This window comes from Carassius carassius, chromosome 7 (genome assembly GCF_963082965.1).
Source record: "Carassius carassius chromosome 7, fCarCar2.1, whole genome shotgun sequence".
NCBI classification, from domain to species: domain Eukaryota; kingdom Metazoa; phylum Chordata; class Actinopteri; order Cypriniformes; family Cyprinidae; genus Carassius; species Carassius carassius.
This window is the reverse complement of record NC_081761.1, coordinates 15,284,236-15,310,581: the sequence shown is the minus strand read 5'-3', so window position 1 is coordinate 15,310,581 and position 26,346 is coordinate 15,284,236. Positions and strand designations below refer to the sequence as shown.

The window sequence follows — 26,346 nt, the reverse complement described above, 5'->3', positions numbered from 1 at the left end:
ATCAAGGACTCTGTCTGCCATTAGATTGCATGACAGTGCTTCTGTACAGAGTGTCAAATGTTCTGACACAATCTAAACTAACTGCATGGGCAGCTTGTAGTCAGTATTAAGTACACATTGATGTAACATGAGATCCTTTGTTGTCATAAGAGTCAATCTTTTTTTTTTATATTGTTTTGAACTTGTGTTGCTTTGTTATATTAGCAAAGTAGGCCATGCACAGAGTGAAAAGTTTTTGAATATAGATTTAAATAGGGGAGTGACAAGGCAGTTAACTCACTTTTTACTTGGGGATTTTATTTGTAAAAAATGTTGGTTACTGGACATTTTAGTGTGTTTTGTTTATACTAAAGACCATGAGCTTTCTAGGACCACAATGTGTGGGTTACCCATGGACCACAAGGACTGATGGGAGTCACTGTGGTGAAGAAAAAATGCAATTTGGTAAAGACATCTGTATCTGTTTTCTCAAATGAGCTGTCAGTGTCTAAAAGAGAGTGACATCAATGCATAAGCAACTTATTGTTTAGTTTGGTTCTTTTGTTCTCTTCAAACCATGAATATAATGTAGAGTAACCTGATTAACTTTCATCAACGATGCACAATTAAAAAATAAAAATAAAAAACACTGTTTCCACAAAACATATTGAAGAAAATTCAACTGAAAAGTATTAAAGAAAATTCAGCTTTGCCGTCACTTACAATATATTAAAATAGGAAATGGTTATTTTAAGTTGTAATAAAATTTCTAATTATTAGTTTACTGTACTTTTGATTAATGCAGCCTTGTTGAGCATGAGACTTTCACAAAAAATTTTTTATATATTTTTTAAATCTAACTGACCACACACTTTTAAAAAATGTATGCATATGTAATATAAATGTATAATTTTGTAGGGTTTCTTTCCTATCAGTTAGTAAATCTGTTTCACACTGATGTTATAGTAGTCTAAAATCCTTATAAAAATAGAAATGGCACCTGGATTGTCTGTCCTGTATCATGAGGAAAGCTAGCCAGCACTGGTCCCTCCCTATGTTCTAACCATTCTTACCTCAAAACTGCTCTCAGATCAGTTAATTCAATGTTAATTCACTATAGATCTAAGCAGCAGGGAGTGAAGTAGATGGACATGCATGTAATGGAAGCTTAGACTGTATACTAGTCATTACAGCAGATTACATTATAGGAATTGGACCAGCAAAGTTCATTATTAGTGTTCCAAAATTGTTTGCATTAACCAAACTTAATAATTTGACGAACTGGATCTGGAGTTTTGTTATTGATTAAAAAATTTTTTTTTAATTTTTTTTACAATATTTGTAATTAAATTAAGTAAAAAAAAAAAAAACTGTGCGAGCTATTCCTTTAAAATTTGACACTTTTAGAATTTTCTGAATCATTGCTGGCCATGTGATATATTATTAAAAGATTAAGTATTGTCATTAGTGCAGTAGCACTTTTGAGGAATTTTGCACTTATGACAATTCTGACCTATAGTACTGTGCCTGTTTTGTAAGCATCTCTTTGTGAGCTGTCTAAATATGTCACACATGTTAACTTGTGATGCTTGTGAATTCATTTGAATCTTTCTCTGCTCTTTCTGAATTTCTTCTGCTCAGTTTTTGACTGTGTTTGAGTGTGCAAGAAAAGGAAGTGAGAAAGAATGATTGAACAGTGTGAGTCATAAGGTTCCATGTGCTCCAGGGTTGTGTTCAGCTGGTGTGTCTAAACATTGTGCTGAATCTTCTCAGTAAAGCTCAGACCCTCTTCAGCAAGGACAGCTACAGGTTTGATCCTCTTTTCCAGTAATTAGACTTTTCAGTTGATCTTTTCATAATCCAAAAAAATGCTCTGATCTCTTATAAGTGCCGTGTCTCTGTCAGCAGTTATTTTACACTCATCCCAGAAACCCCTCATTAACAGGAGCTCCTCTTTCGTGTGTGTGTGTGTGTGTGAGCGTGTGTGTAAAGTGGGAATGAGCACCACTGATGACTTATAGCTGGCATTAGGGGATGTCAGCTGTTCTACTCTCTTACAATGGGCTACATTTGTAATGAGAGCACAGACTCAGTCAGAGACACACACATGCAGCAGAGAGCTAATGGCCTGCTACACTCTTTAGCTCATCTGTCACTAATGGCCAGAAAACAGCATGATGCTCACACATGGTCATTTATGTTCTATAGATGATTAACAGCTAATTAAATTGCAATCTGGACCAGTCATGCTAAATGCATGCTTGCAGAAATAACTGCACTCACAATTGGTGCACCATTTTTTTGAGCACCTGTGTATTCTTAAAAGAGCAAAATAATCTCTTCACACATAATACAAAATGACCATAATAGTAAATCAAGTTCTTAAAATGCCTAAACCAAAAATTACCTCCGATAAATAACAATTTTACATATCAGGTCTTAGCTTCGGCTTCCTTTTTGGTTTCTTTAAACATTTTAATGATTTTAGAAATATTTTGGAAAAGAAACTAAAATATTTGTTCATTGTATTTACTGTCCTCAACAGGCTGTATATGAGAAATACGTAAATATTATAACTAAATTGAATTCATTAATTAAAAAAAAAATAGTTTTAATTTTACAAAGACCTTTTAATTACTTATAGGTTGGTGCATTGGTCATGTTGTGTCCTCTCATTTATTTCATTCATTAAAAACTTCACTCATAATGACATTCCTTTTGGTTCAGACTGGGGGTGTTCTATGCTTTGGATTCACTACAAAGAATTTAATTTATTTGAGAATCAGATTACAGAGGTGGCATTGTATGCTTTGGTTATTATCCATTATCCAATACTACTGCCATATCAACCAATGTAACATACTGTAAACTCAAAACATTCAGTGCACCTTTAAAGGTGCAATGTGTAATTTTTGCATCACCAAGCAGAAATTAAATAATAATATTTGGTTTCAAACAGGTTTTTTCAAATGCTGCCATTCCACTATGCTGTCCAAGCTGTCTTAAAGGAATAGTTCACACAAAAATGAAAAATGTGTCATCATTTACATTTAAACATTATGTCATTCCAAACCAAAGTTACTTTCTTATGTTGAACACAAAAGAAGACATTTTGAAAAAATTTTAAGAACCAAACAGTTGTTGGTCCCCATTGGCTTCCATAGTAGGGAAATTAATATTATGGAAGTCAGTGGGGACCATCAACTGTTTGATTACCAGCATTCTTCAGAATATGATCTTTTATGTTCTACATAAGAAAGAAACTCATGCAGGTTTGGAACGACATGAGATTAAGTAAATGATGACAAAAAACCTTTGGGAGAATTATGCCTTTAGTTGCTGCACCACTCCTCTGTCTTCTCCCAGAGTCATGTTGTGCTAATGGGTGCTCACACAGTGCAGGATTCATGAGCATTTCAAATACATACATTTAAGGATGTGTGTTGGATTTAGTGGGTATTTTAAACAGACCCCTGCTGAAATAAAAACATTTCTGTCTCCCTCTCTCCTCATATCCTTCCCTCCTTTTCTGATGTCACACGACACTCACATCAGCAGCGGTTGTTGTTTTTACCACAGGGTCGAGGGGGAGGTTAAGAACTTGATCCCACCCACCAGATAACAAGTCAGTTCTGGCCACTGTCATGCTAAAGAACATTCCACAATACATGACTAAACCTTCATCACATATTCACCCAGATATGACCGCAGTCATGGCAGGTGATTGTAGACCTTGGACCAGGTTACTCTCCATATACCTCAAAAAGGGTCTTTTAAGATCTTTACGGGAGATAGTTTCAGCTTAGAAGAAAGCTGATCCTGTTACACTAACTTACCTTATCATGTGTTGACATTGAGAATGATGTAGCAATAGAGTGTGTTAATATCTCCGTTCAGTGTTTCATCAGCTAATTTACAGACATGGTCATTTCCTGGGAAAGCATCATACTGGTCTTATTAGAGTTTAAAAGTGTGTAAACTGCAGAAAGTCATATCACAGCTGGTAACCACTAAAATGGCTTTCAGAGAACATTTAAAGAGCATTTGGTTGCCAAATAATGTTTTCAGTTGGCAAATCACAGACCTGTTTGATATAAATGGTATCAGATGCATGTCATTCATATTCATCATGTTTTATCAAAAGCCAGTGCAGTAGTTAAAAATCCACATAGATATGCATTAAAATAATTTTAACCTCTTAACTGTCAGGTGTCCTCTCTGGGGTTAAGCTTCACCATCGTTAGAAGATCATCTAGTATGTGAAACAGTTGCATTATAGTACATATTGTAACTCCTGCACACACAGCAACTTAATATGTGCTTCAGTTCAGTGATTTCATAGTTTCTTATTTTACTAATTTACTTGTCACTGTTAATTGATTATTGTAAATTATTGCAGCAGACATTTACATTGTGAATATGTGCAAGTAGTCTGTAATTTAACTGATATTAAGTCTGCAGAGCATAAAGTTTACATCACAGTAACAGTTCCCAGGTTATTTTTGGACATGGCGCAAAAATTAAATAAATAAAATGGCTCACAGATTCATTTGTGAGCTTAGTAACTACTTTGAATGGATCACTGTCAGATTCTTGTTGTTAGTTAGATACAGTTACCTGAATCTTTTTGAGTGAGTCAATCAAAAAAAAATGCTTCATAAGAGTCATTTGTTGTATGTAAATCAGACATCATGAAGCACACTGTGTTTGATGTATCTTAAAGGAAGCACTGTCATATATACACTACCTGACATACCTGACTACCTGATATACACTACCAAAAGTTTGGAAGAATGTATTATCTTTTTTTTTTTTTTAAGTCTCTTGTACTTGGCTGCATTTGTTTGATCAAAAATTGCCTGCATGCATGTGTGGCTATCCGCTTTTCTTCACCCTAACTGAAATCATGCATTTTAAATTTGAATATAATTCGAATTTTTATCATATTTAAGTACGGAATTCGAATTTAGTGTTTCAGCCATTTCGACAGCCCTATTGTGAAATATTATTACTCTGTAACTTTGTTTTAAAATATGTATAATATAATCCTGTAATGCCATAACTATTTTCAGCAGCCATTACTCTAATCTTCAGACGTATGATCCTTCAGAAATCATTCTAATATGCTGATTTGGTTCTCAAGAAATTATTTCTTATTATTATCAGCCAGACTCAAGTCGTATTATACAAAAAATACACAGACACTAATGCAGATGACAGTTTATCATCCATTGAGTGCATTGCACCCATCAGACCCATCAGATAGGAATGCCAATATGATTTGAAAGAGAGCGGCACAGTGACAGTTCACCCGAAAATGAAAATAATGTTATTAATTGCTCTCTCTGATGTTGTTCTAAACTCAAAAGACCTTATTTTATCTTTGAAACAAAAATATATTTTAGATGAAATCTGAGAGTTTTCTACAAGAACATCTTTGTGCACAAAGAAAATAAAAATGGCTTTATTATGACTTTATGCTGCCAGTGAATGCAGTGAGGAAGCTCTCTCTAGGATTTGGAACCGAGATACTCTCATATAGTCAGGTATTTGTGTTAGCTTACTATTTAGTAATGAATGCTGTGTTAGGACATTTCTGGAATAAACAGACAAGTCTTTTAGAGCACAAGCGCTAAGCTGTAGTTGTTGGACTATGTTGAAGTTCATATTAGCTGTACAGCTGGGACTGGTAACTGAATCAGCATTAAATCAAGCTCACACTTTGCTGAGAGACAAATGTCATTTTAAGTTGAGTTGAAACACACTCAGGACTGACTTGCACCCATGAACGCAGTGTCCTGAAGTTTGTCAGATTTATATGGTGACAGCTTTTTGCACTTACTAAAGTGTGCTGGGATTCTGGGCGATTCCATTAAGTGTTGTTACCTTGTGTGGGAACTGAAGGTCAGTATAATATTCTAATGGTGAGATCACATGATGAGGTTTGAGTTGAGCATGAGGTTTATTAGTGCCTTTGATTTTAGTTTCATCACAAGGGCTGAACACGTGTAGCAGCAGACATTATCTAAACTGAGAGGATGAGTCTGTGTCATGTCTTATAACGAACAATGTCACTAAACTCTTGAGTTTCCCACAGCCTGTCCACAGGCTGCATGTCTCCATGTGAAGACCACAGACGTCTGCCGTGTCAGAGGTCATCAGTGTTTGCATTCTCCTCTCATCTCCTCACGCATTCTTTTCTGTTCAAACACATCTACAGCCATGTCCTAATGCATCTCAGATCACACTGTTACTGTCATCGCTACTGCTAATGTGGCTACTGTACCTTAATCGTCAAAACTGACAGGGTGGGAAATTGTTGGATAATTTTGCCTACCAACTACCAACCACATTTGTGAACTACTAGTCTTTAATTGGCCTTGATGTGACATTTTATTGCAGTTTTGTCTGTGATTTTTATTTTGTCAAAATATTTTAAATATGAAAATTTTTTATGCATTTAAAATATTTACATTTAAAATATGCTATTTATTCATTTAGAAAGTATTTGATTCTTTATTTTTATAATTACCAAAAATAAGTAGGAAATAGCACAAAACACTTCAACTGTCCTATAATAATAATCGATGACCTAACCAATAGTGGACAGAACAGTTTTTTGTTTTTATATATATATAAATTTGAAACTAAAAATAAAATTTTGAATATATGATTTGAACATATATACTGTGTGTGTGTGTGTGTATATATATATATGTGTGTGTGTGTGTGCGTGTGCGTATATGTGTGCATATGTATGTGTAATGTATGTGTATATATAAATACATTAAATCATACAATTACTGTTGTTTTGCATTAATAAGTGCTGTTACTAATATTTCATGTTCATTTCTTGGTTATTTTTCTTGTGTTTATTGTTTATACAGATTGACAGTAAAGCAATAAGCTTGAGTTAAAATGCATACAAAATGTATTTTTATTAACAACAGTAACAGGTGCAAAATCTACGTTTTATATACAGAAAATATATATCTTCCACTCTTATTAAATGTACCATTATTTTTCTAGCATATGGAACTGACCAACTTCTGTGATTATTTGTGATTTAGTAGCAAATTGAAGAAAAGTTTGTGACTTTTCTTACTTCATACACAAAAATTCTGATGATTTGATATTTTTAATAGTGATTTGATCTTTTCTAAATATATAGAAAAGGTAGAAATGAATGACTAATAAGCCAATAAGTGCTCCTCTGCTGCTGTTATAATTGTGATTTTATGTATTTTTTATTTTTATTTTACATAGGTGTTTGTTTACCACAAAGTAGGCTATATTTTGTTCATACCATTAAAAAGAACATTCAAACTGGATTATCTTAGAGCTTTAAAGTGCTGGAAACCATTGTGTGAAATGCTTGAAAGTCATAGAAAAGTGCTTGAATTTCTCTCTCAAAGTTTTACAAACCCTGAAATGAATGAATGATGCATTCTACTATTTCTACAACAACACCATGGTTACAGTTAGCGTTATCGCTTCTTGTTTCCTTGCATACTGTATGTCAGCACTGTTTATAACAGATTTCTGTGCAGAATTTATATATACCGTATTTTCCGGACTATAAGTCACACTTTTTTCATAGTTTGGCTGGTCCTGCGACTTATAGTCAGGTGCGACTTGTTTATCAAAATTAATTTGACATGAACCGAGAGAAATGAACCAAGAGAAAACATTACCGTCTACAGCCGCGAGTGGGCGCTCTATGCTGCTGAGTGCTCCTGTAGTCTACACTGAGCAGCATAGAGCGCCCTCTCGCGGCTGTAGACGGAAATGTTTTCTTTTGGTTCTTGGTTCTAAATAAATGCGACTTATAGTCCAGTGCAACTTATATATGTTTTTTTCCTCATCATGACGTATTTTTGGACTGATGCGACTTATACTATACGAAAAATATATTTATATATTTAATTTATAGTATAAATTACTATAAACTTTTTTTTAACAATTTGTTTACACTTTTTTTAAATACTTTTTAATAAAATATAAAATAAAAAAAAAAATAGGATATAAAATACTGCTGCAAAGTTCTCCACTAAATAAAATAGTCTCAAACCAATATCATATAATAAAATATAATGAAAAATAAAAATAAATAACTAAGATTACAGTGCAGCATTACCAATCCCAGCTTGTAGGCCTGCTCATGTTTTAAAAATATATATAACTAAGTGTAAAGTGCAGCATCAACAGTTTCAGTTTTTAGACCTGCTCAGATCTCGTTATTGCGTTGGACCAATCAGAATTAAGAGCAAAGGTCTGTTTAAATGCCGACGGGAGCTGCATTTGAAGTACAATCGTTTTTTTCCTAGTTGTAGTGATGTTCACACTCGCGTGATGCCTTTTGAAAACCTTAGGCCGGTAACACACTGGCATATTGCACCTGTCAAACATCGTCTATTTTGCCATCAATAATGTTGACGGTGTCCTTTATCAGTAGGCTTTATATTTATGCTAAACATGAAGTATAGATATTGCTGTCGTGAAGACAAGATCCTGGTCTGTCGGCGGTCTCCCTCTATGTCACCTACAAAAGGAGCAGCGCGCCAGCGCCGCGTCAGGCACGATTCTGGTGTGTAAAGATGGTAAAGACACAGAAAACGTGAAGCAGCCGTCACGCAACTGACACTCTCAGCAGAAACGCACGCTCACGCCACGCAGCCAGTGTGTCACCGGCCTTAGAATCAGCTGCAGGGCGTGATTTGCGCTGAACGCGGAGACTTTCGCCACTTAATATGTTCGTTTGGAAACACAAAACTGTATATGTTCCGCATACAAAATATTGCATTCGGTCATTCTGTACACACATGCACTGTACCGAAAGCCCTGTACCGAAACGGTCCGGTACGAATACACATACCGTTACACCCCTAATATATATATATATAAAGTATAGGTTGAAGTTTAAAAATTACAGACTAACTAACCTAACTCTAACTAATCTAAAGCTGAACTAAAACTAAAATAGAAGTAAATGAAACCTAAGTTGTAATATATAAAAAAACAAAATTAAAGCTAATAATAATTACAAAATTACAAAAAAAAATTAAGCTCAGAATATTGATAAAAATCGTAATAATATAAGATAAAATATACTAAAATAACTTAAACATGACTAAAATAACACTAAAGGTGTTTTCACACCTGCAGATTGATTGCTTTGTTCTGAAATAGGGATTCAAATTATTACAATGTTGCTTTTTTTTCTTGGTTCGGTGCGCTTTCACACGGCAAAGTTTCTAAACAGACCAAAGTTGTTAATACAAGTCACGTGTGAGTAAACTGTCCTCTCATTGGTCAAAGTTCCATGGTTTATTTACCCTAATAGCTGTCATCCATTGGGATGGAATGACAACAACGTCACAGGCTTATTGCTGGGGTTTTTTGTAGCTGTCAGGTTTCGCAAAAAAAGGTAAAATAAAATAAATTCAAATGCGCCTACTACGAAGAAGAGCAATAAGACTGCATAAAAAAAATAAAATAAAAAAAAAAAGAGGCGCACATTGCTTTTGAATGGCGAAGGCATTTAACCTCGGCTCTGCTCCAGGTTAATCCATGGTTCATTTTAAGCTATTAGCAAAACAACAACGCTACTGCTTTTCACAGAAATTGCGTAATTACCCATCATACATTGTGATATAGCCTGGTTCGTTGGTCTGTTGGATCAAATTGCTTTCTCACTACAACCGAATCACTCCAGAGTTCATTTTCAGTCGAGCCGAGACTACCTGGTTCAGGCGATCTCGGACAGTTTGTTTTTGTATGGATCCGAGCACAATTACCATGTTCACATATGCCCAAACGAATCGACCAAAGATCGCAACAACGGGCCAGGTGTGAAAGCACCCTAAGGCTAAGACTAAAAAAGGTCCACTTTCAAGGCCAAGGGCAGCACTCTTGTTCAAGATCACTCCCATATGCCTCAATAGCAAGCATAACACATCACAGATTAATTTTAGAGTTTCAATACAACATAAACCTTTATGTGTACTGATAGTGTACTGTTGCTAAATGACTGCTTTCTTACTTATCAGTTTTATATAAATGAAATGAAAACTGATATTTCTTACAATCTGCCCACCTCTTCACACTGTGTTAGCGTTTGTTTCTTTTCCCATTTCGGTTTCTGAGAGTGAAATAGAGTGCATGTGTCTGCACAGTATCTGCTAGTGTTGTCATGAGCTGTTTTGTGATGATTCCTCCTCCTTTGTGATGTAATGTAGGGAGTAGAGAGGAGCCTGTGAAATACCATGATCCACTGCAGCTGACACACTTTACGGGACTCCAGAAGTTTCTCTCTTCAGCCTGTTGATGTGCACGTGTGCACAGCTTGTTGTTGTGTGATAGGAAGAAATGCATCTTAGCCTTGAATTTCTCCTTCACAGTCATTCACTCAAGCATGCCCTGTGAATAAATAGAGAAATTAATTTTCAGCATGGGTGCAACTCGTTGGCCTCTCTCTCACACATACACACACAATCACTCTCACCCCGTCTGCATTTCAAACCAACCTCGACAAGGACGACAAGTTTAGGACATCCATCATGGAAGTCACTGACCCCAGATATCAACATTCACACCAACAGCAGAGCATCTTAATTTACTGCTGCTTCGTATGACTCTGTTGTGCTAAACTTCTGGGGATTCTCAGGGTCACCTTACTTGTACCCCAGCCATAATAGGCAGAGAATGATATACTCATGAATGATATTGGCCTGGGCTTTTCTAGGGTTATGATGCATTATACTTGAAACAGGAAAGGTCATTACACTGTACAGCTACATGGTGCATTACTCAGTTTTTTCATGTATATATATGCTCACAGATGACCAATGTGTAGTCAGAAAGACAGTAGTTGAACATTTAAAACAAAGTTCATTTTCACAAGCTCAAATGAACTTTTTTTTTTTTTGTGCGGATTGATCACAAACCGAATCTAGCTATGAACTTGAGATAATAGTAATAGATAATAGCACATTTTTAGAAAAAAGTAAATTTTCCAATCTTGTATAATTTTTCATGTACTTATGTAATATTGATTTGAGTTTATTTGAACGCAAAGCTTCCATGAAGACAGCAGTTGTGAGCATGCGGCAAGTTCAAACTAGACGGACATTTAAGGGAAACAGTGCGGTCAAACTATTGATTACACAATATTTCACCACAAAATAATTAAAGCAATAAAATAATTAGGACGAAAATGTTTTAAAACCTTACCAGTTTGTTAGTTCTCTTATAATCCATTACAGCGTACAAAACAATCGTAGCAAAATGGCAGCAGCTGCGTCTGTATGAAACGAGAGCAAGTCCGTGATACCAGGATGACATAATTGTACACCATTTTGAATCGAGTTTTAATATTTTATTAGCTAAACAAACACAAAGCTTCCACCAAGAAAAAAATAGTTCAAGCAAAAGTACAGCATCGACTGCTGTTACCCGTGTTATTAGCTTTTACCGTTTGTTATCTTGGGATAACATACCTTGGATTGTCGCGACTGACCAATCAGAAATCAAGTATTCCACAGACCTATGTAATAAATAAATGGAGGAGAAAAAAAAGAATATTTGGGCTGAACACTTTACCGGAGTTTAGCAGCTTAAAATAATCTGATCACAAGCAGAGAAGCAAAATTAGGTTAGAATAGAAATCATGCTTCAGTAATTTGGGTTAACTGTGTGAAATTATTTTAACACGTTAAGGATTGTAAAAATTAATTGAATGCATTAATGATGACAGCACTTATATATGTGTGTGTACTGTGTATATTTATTATGTATATATAAATACACACATGCATGTATATATTCATATATACTGCCGTGCAAAGGCAAAAGACCGTAACTTATTATTTATATTTTTGAGACATCCAAGACATCCTTTTATCATGTGTATAAGTATCTTAAGGCAATTTTGTTGTTTTTCTGAGAAAATAATGGGTCGTCTCAACCATAACTTCAAAAAGCCCCAGAGAAGCCAAGGCCAACACCAGTTACCGCTCTTTCACTTTGTTTGGAACCCCTCAAATTGAGTTACTGACATATCCTGACATATCCTACCTTTTCTTGGAACCCGATAAAATCAATTCATGGCGATGAACGTCATCAGAGATGTTTAATCCACAAGCATTCTGAGTATTATTCCCACTTGTTGGCATTCACATCAATCCACAAGTTGTTCTGTTAGGTTAGGCTATTTCATACAAGTCAATTTAAAAGCAGTTATGCTATGTCTAGCATTCTTTTACATAACTGAGCATAGCAAATAAATTGCTATCCACAGTATCCACTCATGTTTAACTTTTAGTCTGCTTGTTACGGTAAAAAAAAAAAAAAAAAATTAATAATAACATAATACAGTCACATTGCTATATGCAATAGCCTGTATGAGACAGCCCAAGATCTCTAGATTTTATACAGGCTTATAACATGCTGTTTGTTGTTAGTTTATAAAACATAATTCATTGACTAATGCAAATTTAACCTTGTTTTAAAGAGTTACCATTGTTGGAAAAAATAGGAGGACTTAAATATACTCCAACCTCTCCCAGTGTAATATTTACATTACGACTTATTCTCAGAATAAAAATACGTCATTACCTGATCAGTCGCCCTATGTAGACTTAAAGAGCTCAGAGTAGAAGTTAATCAGCTCAGCCATCTATTCTAATCATTCTTTGTGGGCTGTAGACACACACATGCTTGTCTCATGACTGAATCAGACTGAACCAGACTGAATCACAGTCATTTGAGAAGCCCTGCCACTATTAAACAGCTATCCAAATAATTCTTTCTGCACTGCACCTCAGCCAGATGCATTCTGGGATGAAGGGTCTTGTTCTGCTACCTCTAATTACAGTCTCTTCTTTAGGCCTATTCAGACAGAAGTAGTTTTATATGGGGAGCTGGGGTAAAGTAATAATTACCAGAGCTTATCCGTGATTTTGGTCTTGAACCAGTGTCCAGGTCAGTCATTTTTCTAGACTGCACATTGCAGGTAAAAATTACAGTGTCCTTTACCTTCTGTAAATGGCCTGAAGGAATAATCACAAGTAGAAGCAGTCTTATGTGAATTCACGTGCTGGTTAAAAGCTTGTGAATTGATTTGTATAGCAGGCCATGTCCGGTACATAAGTGTTTCAAGAAGAGGTCAGTCAATGAAGAAATTGAAAATGAAAATGAAAATATACAGCTTATTCAGAAGGATATCCTTTATGGACTTTGCTATAACAAAGATGAGAAAAGATTACTTGTATCCCAAAAACGACAGTATGAGGTCGGAGCTTAAACTTTTGTCAGACTATATGCATAGCCCTTTTTAAATCTCTTTTCTTCATAGTTAATATATAGCAAATATGCCTCCTATTGTTTTGATTTTAAAATTTGATACTGCACTATTTTTTTACTTTACAAAGATTGTTGTAATTTAGTTGTAAGTAGACATTGCTTATCCTTTTTGATTGACCGTAAACATTACAGGTGTCATTTAAAGTTTGCAGAGATTTCGTTATCCGATGTGGAAGAAGTTAGTTGTAGATGAAGAATGATATATGTTTAATTATACTGATATCAGCACAGTTAGCTGTTGATTCTTGTTGATTCTCTTAATCAATACTGTCAAATCCAGCTGCCAGTCAAATAAACCCGTCCACCCATGTGTTCACCATTGCACTCCTTCGCCCTTGACAGCCCTGTATTCTAATGTAAAACAGCCAGATTGATTTGTTATGTGACATTTTAACATGGCTACAGACAGGTTACCTCTTAAGTCCTTAAAATGTTTTTAAAGGGCTGCTAAAGAAAGGGAAATGGTCAATGAAAGTCATAAGAGCTCAGAGAGATCCATCTCGTAAAAAAAAACAAGTTTGAAAGATCATTAGTGTCTAAAGGTACTATGTGTTCTCTAGAAATCAGATGCTAATGAAAATAGGGAAAAGGGAAAAAGTCTTCGGGGCTGTTTTATTTCCTGGTGAGCTCATCATTCAGTGCATAAACTAAAATTTGAAGGTTTTTAAGATGTAATTATTATTTTTTTGATGCATTTATAGCATTTTTCCACAACACAGAAGCACTGCTGAAATAAAATTGAATGCATTTTTGATCCAGCAGATAGCTCACCCCACAGTTGCCAGCACACACACACACACACACACACACACACACACACACATTTTCATAATGCTGATGATTCCCGGTGGACTTTATGGGACATACTGCCTCTACTAATTGGCACATTAATAATGCTCTCCAGATATGAGCAATCTTAATGAGCTACATCGTACACACTCCTGGGCCTCTTTTGTACATATACATGAATTTAAAGGAATAGTTCAACCAAAAAAATTAAGGTTTGTATTATTTGCTCACCCTCGTGACCCGTATGCTGACATTTTTACTGTGGAGCACAAATGTTGAAATATTTTTGAATAATAATACAACAGTAATTCGTAGTGACCATGGCTGTCAAGATCCCAAGTGGACCATAAGAGACAATAAAAGGCTAAATGTGTTATTATGTTCCAAATCTCCAGGAGACATAAAATAGCATTTTGTGATGAAAAGGAAATATTGTTATCCACTAATATCTTCATGTCTTCCTCCTAATAACATTTTGATAGTTTTCTGCTTTTGTTCTTTGTCATGATGTGGTAAGTTCTGTGTGTTCATTCATATATATATATATATATATATATATATATATATATATATATATATATATATATACGTACATACATACAGATTTGGAGGGACGTCAGAATTTGTTAAAATGACAGAATTTTTATTCTTAGGTAAACCATTCCTTTAAAAACCTGCAAAGACAGACAACACCCCATGTTTATTAATTTTCTTTTTTCCTACTCTCAAGAAATCTTAAAAAAAAAAAAAAAAATGTGTGTGTGCGCTGTTTTGTAAACTGTCCAGTGTTTTTTTTTTTTTTTTGGAAGAGACCATACATTTATGAGATTTAGACAGATGTAAGTCTGTCATATCAAGCATCTTAACCTGACATTTTATTGCAAAAGCACTTACATTTCTATGTATATATACAAACATGCCCTCCGGGTTAGAGTATGTGGTGTAGTCATTTTTAAGAAGGAATCTAATGTTGTAGGTACACATCTCCCCCTCCTCTTTTGATGAAAGAGCATGGGTTCCGAGTGACAGCCCTGCCTCAGGAGACCCTACCAAACGCTCTCTGCATCTCTGATGAGGTCAGGCCTCCCTGAGCAGGGTTCCCATCTCATTCCTGATTTTAGAGTTCCTTGATTAACATAAAGACAGTCCTCTGGAGAGTTGGAGTCCTATAACATTGCCCCCGTCTTTGTTTCCCCTCGCTGATTGACACAAGATGGCGGCCCACATTAAATGCCCATCAGCCTCTGCATTAAATTTGGAAACAAGGCAAGTCACGGAACAGTACCGGGTCAATCCATCCACATAATAAACTAAAAGACTCGGGGAACGGGTTACTTTTAATAGAATTGGTGTAGGAAAATAGATTAAGTGGAATAAATCTCAATGTTTTAGGCAAGTACTTCAAATGAATGCTAATAAATCAGTGAAAGAAAATTATCAACTCTTTATGAAATGGTAATTAATAAAGGATTCTACAAATGATCTCATTATCTAATTTTATTAAAAATTTTCCGATTAAATACAGTACATATTGACATGTTTTATTAAATAGGTTAAGTAATAGTATTTATATATAATATTTAGTTTTGTCGCTTTTTCTATGACAAAATATTTGAACATTAAAATAGAAATTTAGCATAGTGATGTAGTATAAAGTATAGTATTTTAATATAGAGTGATAATTAGTAAGTACATCCTGATTATAAACTAAGCAAATATTTCTCACCTTTGCATGCATACTTGTGTTAAGAAAAAGAAAGAAAGAAAAAATATATACATATGTTATTTCAAAAGATAACTTTATTAATATTTAACCAAGCCGAGCCATGCAACGCTTGGGTTTTATTTCTGAAATTCTTGCTAGCATCAATCACTTATAAAGTTATCACCGCACAAGAACTGAACTTTTTTGCTGTCAGACCTGTTGTCATATTGCAAATGCCACATTTCACAGCATCTCTCATTGCCCTTCTGATTTAAAGTTCTAATTAAGAAAGCTTGGAGTGCAAATTAAGCGGAATTAGCTGTCAGCGAATTCACATTTAAATGAGTGATGTTCCGGTAAGCATTTAAATGATATAAATTGCCGTTTAAGTGCAGGGCCTAATGTTTGTCTCGAAATTAATGTGACACAAGGCAGCAATGACAATCAAGGCTCTTCTCATACTCATTTGGGCTCGTTTAGAGGCCTTTGTGCCCACACAGCTTTGAGCAAATTAACACAATTGCTGTTTTTTATGAGCAGTCATAAACGGAGGCCCTCCTTTGGCGGCTAATGAAGAGAGAAACAGCTTGTGTTTCAATGTTATGACAGTCAAAGAACAATCATAGCTTCGAAAACAACAACACACTCAGACGCCCCGCAGCACGTAGAGATGAGACTAAACAAAAGAGCAAAGATATCTCATCCTGCTCATGTAAGACGATCTGCTGTGCTCCAGCGGTTCTGTCCTAGAAGCATATGCTTGTAATTTGTGTGTATTATGTCATTTGTGACTGTTGAAAGCACATTTTGACAGATCCCGTTACCCATGCTACTTGGTTACGTTCTCTGAGGAGCTCTCTATGAGTTGTTGGGCATGTGAAAAAAAAAGAAAATAACAAATCTATCGTAATCTTGGGGTGAATTCTCGTAGCAGTCATGCCACATGGTATTTTACTATGTCTTATTCTCTAACTACCTTCAATTTAGCTTATTTACCCACTTCTTAAATGAAGCTTTTTTCAGGGTGGTGCGTTCTCTTGGTCTTGTGTCAGAGTCTAAATGATGTTGGTTTTATCTCTTGTGTATTTTATAGGCTCTGGAGAGTGAGTTCGTGTCCTGTCAGCTGCATCAGTGGATTGATTTGATATTTGGATACAAGCAGCAGGGACCTGAGGCCATCAGAGCTCTCAATGTCTTCTACTACCTGACTTATGAAGGAGCAGTCAACCTCAGCTCCATAACTGACCCCATGCTCAGAGAGGTGAGTGGGTTTCTTTCTTTTACACATATATTACCTGTCAAATGTTTGGAATAATTAAGATACTTTTAATGTTTTTAAAAAAACGTATTTTATCCTCACCTAAACTGCATTTATTTGTTCAAAACAGTAATATTGTGAAGTATACTATGTGTTTTCTATTTGAACATATTTTTAAGTGTTAAAACTGTGATGGCAAAGTAACATTTTCAGCATCATTACTCCAGTCTTCAGTGTCACGTGATCCTTCAGAAATCATTCTAATATGCTGATTTGGTGCTCAGTTATTATTAATTATTGTTGGTACTCAATTATCAATAATGATTCGTGTTATTAACGAGGTTATAAAATAGCTTTTATGCTCGATATTTTAATGTGGAATGTGATACTTTTTTCAGTTTTTTTATTAATAGAAAGTTCATAAGAACAACATAAAAGATATCAATATTTTATAATATAAACGTGTTTTATTGTTCATTTTGATCAATTAATGCATGTCTGCTAAATCAATTATTAATTACATTTTATAATATAAAACAGAAAACAGGTCAATTGTAATACATTTAAAAAATATTTCTATTCTTTACAGTATTTTTGAACAAATGAATGCAGTAAGAGACTTTTTTCAAACAGAGATTATTTCAAACTTCAGACAAGTAGTGTTTTCTTTCACAAAGATGACACACAGACTGTTCCAAAAAATTTCCAAAAAGTAGGCTTAATGGTTTTTAGCTTTTTTGGCAAAATTCAAATTTCAAGTGTGTCCTTTGCAGAAGTGGCTATCATAGAATGCATAATGACCTCCATAAAACCCCGAACTTATGTTTAATTCAATATTGGAAAAGAAAAAAAAATAAAGAAAAAAATGATAAGATATAAGATGCTGTCCATGTTTTCAGTAAGCAGAGAAGCAGCACACTAGGTTTTGGAACAGAGCTATTGTAAACAGGTTTGAGCTTCAGCAGACATTTACAAAACATTTGTTCAGCTGTTACTGTGAACCATGAAGACAAACTACAGACTTGATAGGAATCTCTCTTTCGGTGTTTCCGTCTTTCTCTCTCTCTCTCTATCCCAAACTCATTTATTATTCATCTCTTTCTCTCTGGATCTGCCACACAGAAGCACAAACCAGTTCAAACTGAGCTAGCTCACTAACTGCCCCACTGACAGCTACAGATGTCCTTCAAACATGTCCAGGTACTGAGAGAAAGATCTGATCTGAGACACAAATAACAGCTTTGAGAACCGAGAACCAGTTCTTATTCAAAACTGGTTTATTTTTATTTTTTATTACATTGTAACTAAATTATTTTCATTATAGATAACAGTTGTTGAACATCTGCATTCTTTCACCAGAATAAATATTTGGCATATTTCCTGTACTATCAATTTTTTCTTTTTTGCCTCCGTGGTGAATTGCAGTTTTGAATTAATGTGAGAAGCCCTGTTCACACCAGAAGCGACTGTAAAGGACAGTACACATACAGTAGCATCTAGTGCTGGCCTAAAGAACATTTACCATTCAAGACTATCTGCTTTACATCATCCTGGACGAGTAGGATGTTGGTGTTACTGAACCTGGCATGGTGGTCTGTAATCCATCATTTAAAGACATTGTTATTTGGTTCTTCCTTACATTATCATCCTGGATGTGAGCCTAACAGGACTGTGAGCCAGATTGCATCAAGCCCTTGATATATAGAGACTTTAGTCAGAGAAGATGGCATATTAATTAGGACACAAATCAAAACATTGATGCAAGAGATGGAAGTGCAGCTGTTTTTGTACTACTGTGTGCTTTGGTGTTGATCGTTCAGGCAGTGAAACATTTTTACCTAAATTTCCTGCGGATGTGATCAGCTAAAAGATCAACACACAGGTTCACAACAGTGAAACATTCAAGGCACTGGACTTTGGACACTGGATGTTTGATAGGGAGCCAGTGCAGTGTTGACAGGACCGGGCTAATGTGATCATAATTCCTGGTTCTAGTAAGAACTCTTGCTGCTGCATTTTGGACTACCTGGAGTTTCTTTACTAAGCGTGCAGCACAACCACCCAATAAAGCATTACAATAATCTAACCTTGAGCTCATATATGCATGGATTAACACTTCTGCATTTGACATTGAGAGCATAGTAGAAACATAATTAAATGCATATTAGTTATTTTAACTGAACATTTTAACTGGACTGGAGGTGGTGTTTTTTTTTTTGTTTATTCAGTGTTTCTATAAAAAAATGGAAAAAACTAACAAAAATAGGGATTATACTGAAAATACAACAAAGAATATAATTTACATGTGGCGTGTCAATTCTCTCTCTCTTTCTCTCTCACTTTCTCTCTCTCTGCGGCAGTGTGTGTGAAACAAAGCAATGGCGAAGTGTGTGCCTTCACACTAGAGTTAACGAAACATACACAGTGTTTGACGAGTAAAAATATATCTGTGCTAAACTTTTACTTAGCCTCCAACTCACACACTGGCAAGTAAAATCTGAGAATTTATTAGTCATTGGCTAATATTAGACATCTTTTAGTCGCCTAGAGTGAAGATTTAGTCGCATATGCGAGTGATTTACTCGCAATGTAGAGGGTTGAGTATGTAATATGTAAGAGGAATGTGGAATTGTAGCATCCTGTACAAAGCAACACTTCTTTTTGTTACTTTTAATCATCTTAAGATAAGGCGAGCATGTGTGTGTTTAAAGATTCTTAATACTAACAAACTTATATTTAATGCTCTGGAGTCTAAGGGTATTTTTGGGGCCTGGAGAAGTTTTGTCATGCCCTGACATTTGTGCTCTTTTCAGTTTCTTATAAATATCTAAATGGCTAAAGTCTAATCTCACTGTAATCAGCACAAACTGTGCTATAATAATATAAGAGCAGCATGTATGTACATGATTGTGTTTTTGAGAAGAAAAAAATTTTTATGCTTTGTTAGTGAAAAACTAAAAATGTTAAAATCACTTGAATAAGGCCATAAAACACATAAAGAACATTGGTTTACCAGGACTTTTGAGAACTGGAGCTTGTAGCCTAGAATTTTTCTTGCTAAATTATGTGAAAATCATCTTGTTTACTCACTTACAGAAAACAATATATCGATTTAAATTTTCTAAGACACTTTTTGTTGGTAAAAGTCATATGCGAGTAGGCGTCAACAATCATGAATATCATTGTGATTTACACCTGAGAAGACAAATGCCAGCATAATGAGCTGCATAATGAGCCTCTCAGTCATCTGTGCTACTGAGAGGGAAGAGTTACAAGAAAGAATATAAGGACAAAATAAATCTATGTAATTTTATGTTTGTAGTCTATTTAGAATATATTTCATTATTCCACGACATAATTTAATATCCACTTGGGAGTGCAGTTAAACAGTTTATTAGGAACAATCAAAGCTGACTTTGAAACTAATTTTTTTTGCATCATTACTCCAGTCACACAATCCTTCAGAAATCCTTTTAACAATCTTATTTTCTACAAAAAAAAAAAAAAACATTTATTGTTATTATTATTATTATTATTAATGTTGAAAAGAGCTGAGAATATTTTTTTCAGGTTTTTTAGGGGGGGATAAATTGAAAGAACAGCATTGTTTGATACATTTGTTACAGTTATATTTATTTGTTACATTTATATTATTTACATCAAGCTTTTGAATGGTACAGTATTGTATATTTTTATTGAAACTTCATAATGTTTTACTTGATTATACATTTAGTCAGGAATTATAGTTTGGAAAAAGTCTTTGGAAAAAGTCTAACTAGTAAAATGTAGAGCTGAAACAACGAATCGATTTAATCGATTAAAATCGATTATTAAAATAGTTGTCAACTAATTTAGTCATCGATTCGTTGCTAAATAACTTATTTGCCGTAAGCGGCTCATTTCGTGCATATTTCAAATCTGCGGTGACCAAAGTGTGGCAGTAATGAGCCACCGGAGGTTTTACTCAGCCAGTACAACAGGAGAAGTAGCGAATAGCCAATGGCTGGCCTCGTTTTATGTCACGTGCTTCCCGAAACAGTGTCTCTGCAGCATTCAGCGGGATGTGGGAGTACTTTACTTTGAGCCTTCAAAAAAGAAGATTAACCTGTAAACTCTGCACTACTGAACTGTTTAAGGGGCCGTTCACATATCGCGTCTTTTGCACGCTCATGTTCGTTATTTCCAATGTAGGCGCGCAGTATGCGCGCTCATAATGGAAGCGACGCGGTCGCGACGCGCCTGTTTTTCCAGGCGCGTCTGCACCGCATCGAGTTAAAAACATTTCAACTTTTCAGAATGCGGCAAGCGCACCGCGGGTCATGTGACAAGAACTAAATAATCAGCTTCATCCTTTCCCGTAACAAAGTTTAAAGCTCAGCCAAGATGAAGGAACAGCTGATCATAGCTGTATATGGATTTCCATTTTGAAATAAATTTAGTAGCAGAGCTACTGCAAGCGATTTATCCTTTGCTGAAATTTCCACGTCTTCAAGGAGAGAGCACGTCATGGTTGCTTAGCAAAGGCAGACGCCTCAGGGGCGCTTCTGCCCGAGCGCTTTGGAAAGGAGGAGAAAGCGTTTTCCACGCGTTTTTAGGCGCGATATGTGAACGGCCCCTAAGACTCTTATTTGTGCAGATTCTCCAGTACAATGTTGTTTGCAAATGTTTAGTCGTAAAAGCTGATAACATTGCTTTTTAACAGTTAACATTTAAAGCTTTACAAACATGTTCTGTGATCAGTTTGTCGTTTACCAGTTCAAAATTCAGTCGTGCAGCCTAATTATGACTGAATGAGAGAGGTAAATGTTTAAAGATATTTGAAATGCACTTTTTTTCTAAGTATTCACTGCTCTTTTTCACACAGCAGGTTTTTTGTGTGTGTCCGATTTTTTTTTTTCTGGACAACCTTCTGATGGATTTTACTTTAAATTGTGAGTTCCATTCAGGTTTCATGCCATTGGCACTTTATTCGAAGGATTGTTTACAATTTCACAGCATAAGCTATAAAGCTGTTTCCCAGTAAATAATAAAATACAACGCACTGCAATCTTATTCTGTTTTATCCTTATTCTTCGTGAAAATATGTTCTGAAATATTCCTTAATAAGCTTTGTTCGGGATGTTAAACTACTTTAGGAGCTCTAAGGACTGCCATGGAGAAAACATTATTTGAAATCTCCTTGTGAAATTTGCCAGAGTATGGGTCAGTGTTTTGATTGCAGAAGAGTTCAACAAAAGGATTACTAACACATAATAAAACAACTCCAGGTATATTTTTGATGAGGATATGACAATGCAAAATGGTTAAAATCTCTTAAAAATTTATGCTGAATGATAAAGACCCTTTATTAATAATTTACTTGGGGGGAAAAAATTGAAAAAACTAAAATATAAGTACATAAACCGATTAATCGATTAATCATAAAAATAATCGACAGATTAATCAATTATCAAAATAATCGTTAGTTGCAGCCCTAGTAAAATGTTTACATGTTATGTGAAAACTGGTACAAGTATATAAATAAATAAAAAGAGACTTACTCGTGTTTATGATCTCTGCTGATTAAAGTGCTTAATTCTTTTTTTTTCGGAGGAAATCCAAATCTCAAATCCTCAACTACACATCTTTTTGGGGTGAATTATGTCTTATTCCTCTCATCGCGAAGCAAACAGTAAAATAAAAGAACTTGAAGAACAGTCTCGCTGCGGTGTCTTCTGTTATGGGCATATTCAAGCCGCACGCTTCAGTGTGAAACATTAGAATCTGAATAGAGCATTCAGCGCAGGGGCGTTATCTTCGCATTAGAAGATAATGAAGGGAAACGTGAAAAACGGACATCGCGTTGTTTTCATATGGATTACTTTATCACAGAATATTTGTTTTCGGCGGCACTTGTTTAGTTTATAAGTAGACATGTCAGGCTTTCTATAGATATATCTATTATTCGTTGAGTATTCACTGAGTTACAGTTCATTTTAATGACGCGTGTCTAAATGAAGATCTGCGCAGACAAAGGCTGCAGACAGCACACCTTGTTTGTTATCTTTATTTTATAAGTGCACAAAGTTTTGTTGTTATTATGTCTGTATCCAAAAAAAGTAGACCCTTTACAGATTCGATTGATGTATTGCTCTTATCTGTACGATTAAAACTGAAAGTGTAATATATATGCAATATATGTATAATATATGCAAGCTGTGCCTCGGGATCAACTGTATGCATATATCCACACATCAAATTTTACTCAACCTCCACTTCTTATAGCATGTCTTCTGCAGAGGTCACACAGTGCAATTCTTTTCTTCCAGTGAAGCAGTTGTGTGTGTGAAGGTGTGCACTGGGACAGTCGCTGGTGTCGGAGTGCTTCCAGTCTTCCTGCCCTTCATGCTCAGTGACTGAGGCTGATTAATGGCTTGGCTCACCTTTTTCCCATCTAGGTGTTCTTGCTATCCCTTTATAGCTAGCTCTATCCTTCCTTAACTGCATGCTTCATGTCTTTAATCTGTTCATCCTTCGCCATTCCTATAGCCGTTCATACTGTCCATCTTTCTCCCTTTGTCCCTTAATCCGCTATCTATTTCTTCATCCCTCTCTCTATCTGATGCAGATTCATTGCCTATCTGCTCCAGTCATCTCTCCAGTTCAGCCCATTACCTTGCACACTTCCTGTTTAATAAGAAGAGGTTAAATGGGATTCCTCACGCCTGACTGCCACTCCACCGTTCACAGGCCATTAGGAGATCAATAAATTCTCATGACTGTGTCTGCAATCAAACTATAATAAACATGCTTGAAAAAAAAATGTTTAAAAGGATCTAAAGCATAAGAGGAAAAAATGAGAGAGAATGCATATCAGAACAGCACTGGTGAGCCACACAGTCCTTGAATTTCGAGTATGCATAATTTTTTATGTAATATTTTAGGTCTGCTCATTTGTTCTTCTCTTAAAGTACCTTGAATACATCATAGTTTCTGCTGCACCTCTTCCAGCATCCAAATTTAACACTTGCCAAGCATTAGTTTATTTTTATTTTTTTTTTTGCTGAAAAAATATTTTCTTAGATGGAACACAGCAAAAGGGGGGAAAATGCTGTGTGTGATGAACAAGGTGAAATTAAAAAAAATGCTGTGTGTGATGAAAAAGGTGAGTTTAAGTTATTACTCCTTGAAAATCTTCCCCTCCAGTTGTCTTTTTACAATTGCTTCCAGATTATTGCTCCCATTATTGTTTTGTGAAGTTGCTTGAGAAATCAAACAGTCCAGTTCTTGAACGAATCACTCATCAGATTCATTGAGATATCATTCAAAAGAGCACCGTGAACCTACTTTTAAAAGATTCCTAGTATATAATGTATTAAAAGTAAAAATTCACATTGTGTTCTGTGGAAATCAGTCAGACATTGGAATGACATGAATTTTCATTATTGTAAGTTATATCTTAGGAGGGCAAGGATGAGGGGAAAGAGAGCAAAGTGTTAGATTATCTACTATTCGATCCCTCTAGTTTTGCTTGTAGCAAATAACTAACGGTCTGTAAAAATCTTTGGAGTCAGCATAGAGTTATGACGAATGTTAATATGCAGTCATGAATTCTGATAGGACTGTTCTGACTGAGATCACATTGCAAAAAGCCAGACCTGTACAGTATCTTGTTTAGGGATGCATATTGAAAGTGTTCCAAAAATGAACTGAGAAGATCAGATTCCATTTGGTTTATAATGTTCACACAGTTATGAAAAAACAAATGTGTCACATGAGCAAAAAAAAAAAAAAAATCAGATATGGGACAATTTCACATGAATTCTGAACATAGTTAATGTATCATTTGACACTATTATGCAAGAAAAAATTTTATTGCCATAGTAACCAATGATGAAAATAAAAATCCAAAGTATTGTTTCTTGGCCAAAAAACAAAAACAAAAAACATTTATGGCTAATACATTTTCTCAGTTCAGTCACTGTTGGTAGGTGTTACAAAAAGTTTTGGACCTTGACTGCACATCACAGCCCAGTTTGTAGAGTTAAATTAGAAAAATAAACGAGTAGGGTATAGTAGCATGGCTCTTAGAAGAGCATTTATGTTTGTCTGGAAACAGCAGGGATGGCTGCAGCTCTGGATCTTCTCAGATGGGGTTGTGTGGAAACCAACTGCTTGGTTCTGGTTCTAGTTTTAGTTATGCATCTTGCGTATCAGGCTTGGTTTGGGTAGGACTGGAATTTGTCAGTCTGAGCAGCTGAGTTTTTTTTTTTGGGGTTGATGGCAAGCCGTGTGTATTATTGCATCTCTATATATGTAGAACCCAGTGTGCACATGTGTGTGTGCGTGTAGAGTATGGGGCGTGTGGAATGTCTCATGGCAGATTAGGGTCACTCAGGAGACTGGGCCATGTTTACTCAGACGATGATTACTTCCTGTCTTTGCCCTGCCACCACAAAAAAAGAACATGACAGGCACAAAGGGTTCCCTTTGCACATGAAAAAAATGCACACACACATACACACAGTTCTTTCCTCCAATCAAGCCCACTTTTACTCAAGTCCGATACGAATCTGACCTTTAAAGGCTTATATTTAAAGAGAAACCCTTCCCCCAAAACCTCTTCTAACTGTTCATAGAGACCTCATTATGCAAAATAAGAAAATTTGGTCACAGCTTGTTGTACAACTAAATTGCCTTGTCAAGGGTTAGAGTAAATCAGGTGACTCATGGAGCATGACTGTGTGTGTGTGTGTGTGTGTGTGTGTGTGTGTGTGTGTGTGTGTGTGTGTGTGTGTGTGTGTGTGTGTGTGTGTGTGTGTGTGTGTGTGTGTGTGCGTGTGTGTGCGTGGGTGTGCATACGGGATATTTCCATCATTTAAATGTGTAGAATGTAAAGAGACCTCATCAGATACGCACTAGTGCTCCTAAAGAGATTGGCCCCTCTAGCATGCCTAGCACCCATATAACCTTCTCTCCTCATTGGCTGGACGTCCTGACCTGAGAACTTCCTCATTCTACTGTGGCAGTAAATGTCAGGAGAGGATTTAATGAAGATGGGTCAGGTGCCTGGGCAAGACTCATCCAGATATTAGCTTAAACAAACCGCCCCAATGTGACACGCTCAACCTTCATCCTGTTTGCGATGCCAAATCCTGTGCCACATTGCTGAATCACATCAGTGAACTGTAGGGCTGAAATGATTAGTCGACATAATCGACAACGTTGACAATAAAAAATTGTCAACAGATATTTTTGTTGTCAAGTAGTCGTT

The 26,346-nt window shown here is 35.6% G+C and overlaps 1 protein-coding gene across 3 annotated transcripts in view; it reads left to right on the top strand.

The window, feature by feature from the left end:
- lrba (LPS-responsive vesicle trafficking, beach and anchor containing) overlaps positions 1-26,346 on the top strand; it is a 307,888-nt gene that overhangs the window by 256,860 nt on the left and 24,682 nt on the right. For all 3 annotated transcript variants that reach the window (XM_059554011.1, XM_059554012.1, XM_059554010.1), the window contains exon 47: positions 16,929-17,096. In XM_059554011.1, the coding sequence (XP_059409994.1) occupies positions 16,929-17,096 (168 nt within the window). The remainder of the gene's footprint in view (positions 1-16,928; positions 17,097-26,346) is intronic.